The sequence below is a fragment of the Triticum aestivum genome, chromosome 3D (genome assembly GCF_018294505.1).
Source record: "Triticum aestivum cultivar Chinese Spring chromosome 3D, IWGSC CS RefSeq v2.1, whole genome shotgun sequence".
NCBI classification, from domain to species: Eukaryota; Viridiplantae; Streptophyta; class Magnoliopsida; order Poales; family Poaceae; genus Triticum; species Triticum aestivum.
Genome location: NC_057802.1, coordinates 209,367,901 through 209,377,328, shown reverse-complemented (window position 1 = coordinate 209,377,328; position 9,428 = coordinate 209,367,901). Strand labels below are relative to the sequence as shown.

Genomic DNA, 9,428 nt, shown 5'->3' with positions numbered 1-9,428 from the left:
AGGCTGTACCAAAGTACATGAGGTTAGTTCTTTTTCACAGTAATAATCTTAGTTGTGGGACATCACTATGTCATATCTCAGAGCTGGTAAAAAAAGACTTATACATTATTGAGGGTTTGTGATAGGATGGTATGCCATCGACAAGTTAAGGTGATAAAAAAATTGGTGTATTTTCTAGTATGGGCAAAGAAGCACGAGTTTCACTATTACAAATTGTGAGAAACTGATCTTCAAAGCATATTTTTGACAAGTGAATTGGCTTTTACATGGCAAATAATTACAGCGAAGAAGTGGTAACCTATACATATATGCAATGCAGTCTAATTCTAGTTCTTATCATTACTGCATTGTTCTGCAAAACGTAGGAGCATCACAATATATTAGTGCAAGTTCAGGACTGCGTTCACTCTTCCTTTAAAAAATTATGCAAGGTGACTCTGGTAACCATATACCAGTTTACAAAATATATAACATTGAATCATATACCAGTTTACAAAAATCCATACGTTTGTATTATTATTCGAACTATCTAATGAAAGAAGGCAGCAACTAACACATAAATTCATTAGAAAGAGATGGTATTCCAGATAGCGCCCCGGACAACGCTTCATTACCAAGAGATTATGCAGGAACAATAATGCAAATACCTGCAGAGAACTTTACCATAAGCCTGCTTGGAACCAAACTCACACTTTCATGTTTCATGCACACAGGTAGTCAAGAGCAATAAATAAGAATCCATAATCTCATGGCATAATTAGACAGGAAAGGTTTAGCATTTGCTATTCTGTTGTAAATTATTGTTTTGATCACTTGACAAGCACATGAAGGTTTTATTTCTTCCAAGCTATTATACCCGACCTTAACAGCATATTGAACATCAATCTTACCAACTTGGCAACTTGCTTAGATGCCCCAAAATTGGCAAGCTTAATGCAGCCTTTGTTATCAACAAGAATGTTTGCACCCTGTAAAACAATCCCATGATCACCAAGATAATTAGAACAACCAAACAATCAATGACACAAAGGTTCTAGTATATTCAGGCTTCAGAGTTTTTACCTTAATGTCTCTATGTATTATTGCATTGCTATGCAGATATTCCAACCCTTGCAAAATCTGCCTAGTATACTTCCTAACGACCTGATCAAAATACGCAACGAATCAGTTTCTCTTCTGCGAGTCAAATCACAGAAAACCGCATGATTGGTGGTTACTTACTGCCTCCGGGAATGAACCGAGTTTTCCAAGAAGCGACTGGATAGACCCTCCAGGAACAAACTCCAGCAGGATATTCAGTGTGTCTTCCTCACGGACAGTCCCGAGGTACCTCTTCTCAAATCACAGGAAGTAGATCAAACAACTGCAGTCTAGCAGTCAAGTATAGAGTATCTAAAATGTAATCGATCTTTCATCTACTAACCACAATATTGGGGTGCGAAAGGTTCTTGAGGAGCTTCACTTCTTCCTCAAGTTCTCTTATATGCGCCTAATCGTAGAAACAAAAGCCACAAATCACCTCACATGAAGGAAAGCCTAAACAACTAAATTGGTAACCAAATCGGTCGGAGAAGTGCTACTCACTTGGGCCTTACCACAGCTATCACTTGCATTACACTGCTATGCATATACTAATCATTTGAATTTATTCCCAGAAGGTAAATAAAGAATGGAAGCTTCAGCACAACCACTGATTTCTATCAACTTCCCGAAACAAAGCATCTGAAGCTATATTAATATGCAAGCCCAGATACCCATATACTTTATTATGGGGGAAAACAACCATATCAGAGATAAACATGAATCATCACTTACTTTTGCTGTTGTTGTTGGAAAGAGCATGACTTCCTGATGTGTGCTTCGTTTCGTTCTTCTACAACCAAACTCTGTAATAAAGAACAAACTAATAAGGCACACACTTAGTACTGGTAACATCTGTAATCGATGGATGGTAATTATATTCGAACGCCCTTGGAAAGGAAACATAAACCTGGGTTGGTCGGCGCTGTTCTGAAACAGCTGTATGCAGGCAGTGGAGATAGTTGAGCAGGCTGCCATGCTTGTGACAAAGCGGCTGGTCTATACATATGTGACAATTAAGAAGGGTTCAAAAGTTAGCGTGACAACGTGTATAATATCAAAACCGAGACATATGTTTACCATCGACATCTTTAGCAGCACCTAACTCTTCTTCCTTGACCGTTACTTCCTTGAAACAAACAGCCAAGCTATTAAATTGTTTGATTTCACTGTATTTAATTTGAGAGGATTAACTGTAAAGCATCATCAGATTCCTGAATTTGGTCTGTTTAGATTGAGTACACAGGATAAAATTTGCTCATACAAAATTGCTGTGCAGATGTACCAATCAAGCATCCGTTTATACTATCCAGGAGCTCAGAGTTTAGTAACTCTACTGCATATGATAGCAGGTAATATCTATGGTAGGGCGTATCTTGTACCCACAAGACTAATGTCAATTTGTTTGTAAGACATGCATAATCACTTTTCTTAGCCGACTTGAGGCTATAATGAGAAGTTAAAAAACACTATCTATTATAAATTCTATTGTATGCGGCGTGCAGACATTTAAAACACCTATGTTTTCTGACGAAATGAATGGTAATGGCTGATTACTAATTTCCTAAATCGGTTTTTTTCTTCGAAACCTAATTCGCGGATAAACATGCCTAAATGGGAAAAAGGAGGGTGGATGTACAATTATGACAGCTAGCTCATACAGAGGCATGAAGAACATCCTCTGTTCGCATGACCAACATCATGTACTGCTCTGTCAGACCACAAGATTAAAACAAACACTTTTGAAACCTTCGTTTACAAATTTAGCTTTTGTCAGTGGGTAATAGAAATACAAAATCATGTCACGTGCTCTCTTACACAGAAAAATCAAACATCAAGCGTGACTGTATTAAAGAGAGAGAGAGAGTTCACCTTGTTCATCTTTATCAATCTCATTCTCAAAATTCTTCTTCTACTCTCCACAAGTAACCAGAATATGAGAATCAAAATTAGATTATAAGAAAACTAGAAAATCAAGGACGCAGATGGGCATCACAGATTGGAGAGGAGGAGGGAAGAAGCGAAGGTGGGAGGAGGGGCACGGCTGCTACCTGTAGACATGCGTGGCTTCAGAGGGTTGCTCGCCCCCACCCCTTGCTTATGCTGTCGTGGCCCTGTCTAGGTCAATCGGAGAAGCTCAGGTGGTCGCCATCTCCCCAACCGACGAGCGCCCCCAGCTTCTCCCGCCTGCACGCACCTGCCCGGCCCTTCTCCTCCATCGCTGCCGGTCCGGTCGACATCCCACAGGCTGAGCCCGAGCAGCCCCATCCCCCTGACTTGTGGAGGCAGGAGCGGAGGAGGCGGCGGGGATATTCCTCCCCAGACGCCCCCACTCTCTCCTCCTCCTCCTCCCCCGTCTCATCCACCCCTCCTCGTCCGGATCCCGCCGAATCCGAGGCTTGTGGGCGCAGAGGCGAGCTTCTCCGGCGGCGGCGGCGGCAGGAGAGGAGGCGGGGGTCGCGGGGGAGACGCGCGGGCTAGGTCACCGGCATCGGCGGCGAGCTTCTGCGGCAGCGGCGACAGGAGAGGAGGCGGGGGTCGCGGGGGAGACGCGCGGGCCAGAGCTGGCCGGAACCGGCCGGCGCGATGGAGAGAGAGAGGGGTTAGCGAGAGAGAGAGGAGGGCGACGAGGAGGGGGAGGCGAGTGGGACGGGAGGCGACGACTAGGTCTTTTCCACGGGGGAGGCTGCCTTTTATACGCCTGGATGCGAAATGATGAAAATGTCCCTGGCGGGGCATGAAAATAACAGGCGGTGGCATGAGTACTGTTCATGGCGAATTAAAGGCGACGTGGCCACCTTCGTTGTGCCTATGAATTCTTCAGGGTTTATATGTTCAATGCTCTGTTTTCTGCAAAGTCTGAAACCTGTTAACGAAACTTGCTATGTTTACATGGTTGCCATCATATCTTCTGATCCTTTTTGGCTCATGGTCACTAAGGGACTTTTTTTCTATGAATTTAGTAGATTCATGACATGCCTTGTTTTTGCTATGTTAAGTTCCTGTAGCATGTTGATTGCTTGCTCTGAACATTGCTACCTGATGCTGTTTATGCCATGTCCAGTAATTTCATCAAGTCTGTGAACCTGATATCTTTTGCACTTTTGCCATGCTTGTTTGAACCTGTTATTGTGTGATCTAGCCGTAGCTCAGTATTCATCTTTTGTCAAGCATCTCCTGTAGTTTACTGCCATATGCTTTGTAGCTATGTTGGGGTGCTATAGCATAGTTACTTGATGTATTCTAAGTGCTATCATGTTGTTAATCGCAGAATCGTGTCATTCTTGTTTTGCTTGCCATTTGCAAACCGTGCATCCGTTTCCGGTGATCTTTATATCGATTTCGTCCGAAATCATCTCATCTTTCCAGTGGAATACTTGGTTTGCCAAGTTACTGCTTTGTTCATCCTTTCTCTTCCGGAGCACGCATACGCATCGCATATCATATCTCGCATATCATGCATGTATTGCATCATGTTGTTTGTGCATTTCCCGTGATTGATTGTTGTTCCATTGCTTGTGTTCTTGCTGTGGGTAGAGCCGGGAGACAAGTTCGTGAACGAGGAACCTGTTGAGTACGCTTACGAGGATCAAGCTTTCGACAACTCTGAGAACCTTGCAGGCAAGATGACCATACCCTCGAAATCACTTCTATCTTTGCTTTGCTAGTTGTTCTTTCTATTGCTATGCTACGCTACGTACCACTTGCTATATCATGCCTCCCATATTTCCATGTCAAGCCTTTAACCATCCTTTCCTAGCAAACCGTTGTTTGGCTAAGTTACCGCTTTTGCTCAGCCCTTCTTATAGCGTTTCTAGTTGCAGGTGAAGTTGAAGTTGGTTCCATGTTGGAACATGGATATTTTTTTGTAATATCACAATATCTCTTATTTAATTAATGCATCTATATATTTGGTAAAGGGTGGAAGGCTCGGCCTTATGCCTGGTGTTTTGTTCCACTCTTGCCGCCCTAGTTTCCGTCATACCGGTATTATGTTCCTTGAGTTTGCGTTCCTTACGCGGTTGGGTGATTTATGGGACCCCCTTGACAGTTCGCCTTGAATAAAACTCTTCCAGCAAGGCCCAACCTTGGTTTTACCATTTGCCTCCTAAGCCTTCTTCCCTCGGGTTTTCGCGAGCCCGAGGGTCATCTTTACTTAAACCCCCGGGCCAGTGTTCCTCTGAGTGCTGGTCCAAACTAGAGCCCTTTGCAGCGCCACCTCGGGGAAACTTGAGGCCTGTTTTAGTTGTACGGACTGCTCATCCGGTGTGCCCTGAGAACGAGATATGTGCAGCTCCTATCAGGATTTGTCGGCACATTCGGGCGGCTTTGCTGGTCTTGTTTTACCATTGTCGAAATGTCTTGTAAACCGGGATTCCGAGACTGATCGGGTCTTCCCGGGAGAAGGTTTATCCTTCGTTGACCGTGAGAGCTTATAATGGGCTAAGTTGGGACACCCCTGCAGGGTATTATCTTTCGAAAGCCATGCCCGCGGTTATGAGACAGATGGGAATTTGTTAATGTCCGGTTGTAGAGAAGTTGTCACTTGACTTAATTAAAATACATCAACCGTGTGTGTAGCCGTGATGGTCTCTTCTCGGCGGAGTCCGGGAAGTGAACACGGTTTGAGTTATGCATGAACGTAAGTAGTTTCAGGATCACTTCTTGATCATTTCTAGCTTCGTGACTGTTGTGTTGCTTCTCTTTTCGCTCTCATTTGCGTATGTTAGCCACCATATATGCTTAGTGCCTACTGTAGCTCCACCTCATTACACCATCCTTTCCTATAAGCTTAAATAGTCTTGATCTCGCGGGTGTGAGATTGCTGAGTCCTCGTGACTCACAGATTCTACCAAAACAGTTGCAGGTGCCGACGATACCAGTGCAGATGACGCAACCGAGCTCAAGTGGGAGTTCGACGAGGAACGTGGTCGTTACTATGTTTCTTTTCCTGATGATCAGTAGTGGAGCCCAGTTGGGACGATCGGGGATCTAGCATTTGGGGTTATCTTATTTTCATTTGGATTCGACCGTAGTCGGTCTATGTGTGGATTTTGGATGATGTATGAATTAATTTATGTATTGTGTGAAGTGGCGATTGTAAGCCAACTCTCGTTATCCCATTCTTGTTCCTTACATGGGATTGTGTGAAGATGACCCTTCTTGCGACAAAACCACAATGCGGTTATGCCTCTAAGTTGTGCCTCGACACGTGCGAGATATAGCCGCATCGTGGGCGTTACATGTTAATCTCCGACGACGGCAGACGAACCAGTAAATCCTCCTACTCCCCTCCGCGTGGGAAACAACTGCCGAGTCTTCCCTGGCTCCGTGTCGTTCCCTTCCTAGGCCTCGCCATCGTCCACCGCCCAGGTGCTCTCGGCGCGGCGTGGTCAACGTGGTCAAGAACAACATGCATCGGAAGTGGACTGTACGTGGAGAGGCTGACAGCTGGGTCCATGGCCACACACAAGGAAATGCCTCCTTATTACGCCCAAAATAATGATTCCTGCACCTGACAGCTGAGACCCACCGGAAGGGCCTATGTATTTCGTGAAAAAAACGTTACCCCGCTGACAGGTCGGACCCACCAGCTATATCTTCGCACGCAAGGAAGTGCCTCCTTATTACACACAAAAAAATGAATACCCCCTGCTAGCTGGGACCCACCATAGTGGGAGGCTGACTTGTGGGCCTACTAAGATGACGGGGACAGAGGGCTTTGTCAACTTAGTCAATATGAATGATTCTAGCTCCAGTGACTGTACGATGTCCATCCAACGGCCGTAGTGCTTCTTCAACCTCTCGTCTTCTTGCTCCAGCCGCCCAAACAAGCGTCGGCCGTGCCGCCGGCTCCTGCCTCTCATGTCCGGCTGTGCTGCCACCGCTGGCCATGCCATTCGTCCATACTCACCCACACCTCCTGTTATTTTCCGGCGACGGCAGCCTCACACCGCAGCCGAAGCAATCAACCCACGTACTCCCCTCCGCGTGGGCATCCACTGGCGTGTCTTCCCCGGCTCCGCATCGTCCCCTTCCTAGGCCTCGTCGTCGTCCACAGCCCTGGTGCTCTCGGCACGGCGTGGTCAATGTGGTCAACGAACGACTTCCATCGGAAGAGTACTGTACGTGGAGATGCTAACAGCTGGGTCCACGGCCGTAGCAAGGAAGTGCCTCCTTATGACGCGCAAAATAATTATTCCTCCACGTGACAGCGGGGACCCACCGGACGGGCCACCGTATTTCGCGAAATAACATTTCCCCCCTGACTGCTGGGACCCACCAGCTACATCTTTGCACGCAAGGAAGTGCGTCCATATTACAAGCAAAAAATGATTTGCCCCCATGACTGCTGGGACCCACCAGCTACATGTTCGCACGCAAGGAAGTGCCTGACAGTCGGGACCCACCCGGTTGAAGCGTACGTAGCATTGTCATTCTGGTCGCGAACGTGTATGTACATACTGGTCGATCGGTCTGTCTGCAGGCTGCAGCGATGAACCGTGGCCATGTAAGGAAGGGCACGTGTGGTAGTAGAGGCGCGCACGTGTCATAGTAGATGCACGCACGTAGCATGTACACGTACGTACAACGGTCAGGGTGCAAAAAAGTAAATACGGCCACGACGTACATACGGGTGGGGTCTCGAATGCCTACTCGTGCATATATATACGGACGGCCAGGGCTTGTGTACATGGAGAGGTAACGGATGGCAGCAACAGCGTCCTATTCAACAGGCAGCGAACCGGCTGGGTCGGAACGGAGAAACAGCGTCGTGTTCATCGGGAGGCAACCGACTGGGTCAGAATACGTCATGTTCATCGGGAGCCAACCAGCTTGGACGGAACAGCCGATGGAAACAAGGCCTGGCGTACCGCAGAATGGAGGAAACGGCCTTGTGTTCGACCGGCCATGGTCGAAACAGGATCCTATTCATCGGGAGGGGTCTGGCGTACCGCAAAACAGAGGAAACGGGCCTCCTACGGTCAAAACGGCGTCCTATTGATCGAGAGGGGTGTGGCATACCGCAAAACGGTGGAAACAAACTTGTGTTGGAGCGCTACGGTCGAAACGGGGGTCATGTTCATCGGGAGGGCTGTGGCGTACTGCAGAACGGGACTCCACGGGATACTGTTCATCTCCACCACCGACTGCCTCCATGGGCTACTGTTCATCCACCGTCGACTGCCTCCACGGGCTCCTGTTCATCCACCGTCGACCTCCTCCAGCCTCCACCTGCGACTGTTCATCCACGGGCTCCTGTTCATCCAGCCTCCACCACGCGCTCCTCCACCGGCTACTGTTCAACCAGCCCTCTCCACTGGGTCATGTTCAACCACCCCCATGGGCTACTGTTCATCCAGCCCTCCACCGGCTACTGTTCAACCAAGCCTCCACCGGCTACTATTCAACCAGCCCTCCACGGGGTCTTGTTGATCCAGCCCTCCATGGGGTCCTATTCATCCACCGGCTCGATCAATTGGGGTCCTGTTCATCTAGCAGCAACGGCCCCTACTACCACGGGGTCCTGTTCATCCAACCCCCCACTGGAACTGTTCATCCAAACCCCCCAACAACGCTCACTGTTCATCCAGAGGCAACATCGATCAGCTTCATTTAGCACCAGTAGCGAAGGAATCACACGGGTTCAGTTACAGCAAGGGATCGATCAATCGCTCGGGTTCAGTAACGCGTAGCCTACAGTGCAATCGCTCGGGTTTAGTTAGAGCCCAACACCTCGCTCGGGTTCAGTTAGAGCGCAACGCCTTGCACACACGCATGTACGTACGAGAGAAACGCGCATCGCTCGGCCCCCGACCACCCACCATAACCGGGAACTCCCCCGATATTTTCCTCGCCCTCGCTTCTACCACGGTTTTCTCCGTCATGGACGGCCCAAAGAATGTAATGCAGCTGCGTCTCCGGCCCGCCCAGGAGGAAAAGCCCATTTTCTGTCATGATTTTTTGTCCTAGAAGTAGGAGCCCACCACATCTATGATGATACCGGGTTTTGTCACAATTATCGTCAGAGAAGTGTCATAAGCATGATAGAAAAAAAATTGTTCAGCCCAAAATGTCACAGATGTGTCTTTTTTTGTAGTCTGGGTCCCAGCTGTTGGCTACTCCTTGTGCAATTCTCTCGTTTATTGACTACTTTTCAATGTGTACGTACAATGGACATTAATTTGGAAGTATATTAAGTGCATGCGGATAATAAGTAGGATATTATTTGCGTGTTATTATGTGATTACACTATTTTTTGCATGAAATTAACTACGCGCTAAACATGTTGAGCGCTCGAGATTGAAGCAGTCTAGGTCGTTGGATTGACATGATTTGATGGCCGA

At 47.4% G+C, this 9,428-nt stretch overlaps 1 protein-coding gene across 16 annotated transcripts in view; it reads right to left on the bottom strand.

Moving 5' to 3' along the window:
• The window catches only part of LOC123078254 (mitogen-activated protein kinase kinase kinase ANP1-like), a 5,300-nt gene extending 1,567 nt beyond the window's left edge, over positions 1 to 3,733 (bottom strand). For 7 of the 16 annotated variants that reach the window (XR_006437279.1, XR_006437278.1, XR_006437280.1 and 4 more), the window contains exons 1-7: positions 3,132 to 3,733; positions 2,953 to 2,992; positions 1,816 to 2,079; positions 1,424 to 1,489; positions 1,222 to 1,332; positions 1,063 to 1,143; positions 891 to 968 (exon numbers count right to left, since the gene is read on the bottom strand). Coding sequence is in view for 10 of the 16 variants with exons in the window: in XM_044500687.1 (XP_044356622.1) it covers positions 891 to 968; positions 1,063 to 1,143; positions 1,222 to 1,332; positions 1,424 to 1,489; positions 1,816 to 2,079; positions 2,953 to 2,976 (624 nt within the window). In the remaining 6 variants the exon portion in view is untranslated. Of the gene's footprint in view, positions 1 to 16; positions 648 to 890; positions 969 to 1,062; positions 1,144 to 1,221; positions 1,333 to 1,423; positions 1,490 to 1,815; positions 2,210 to 2,952; positions 2,998 to 3,131 lie in introns of those variants that run through there. The other 9 variants (XM_044500689.1, XM_044500684.1, XM_044500685.1 and 6 more) reach the window with 9 other exon arrangements.
• Between the last annotated feature and the right edge of the window lie 5,695 nt (positions 3,734 to 9,428).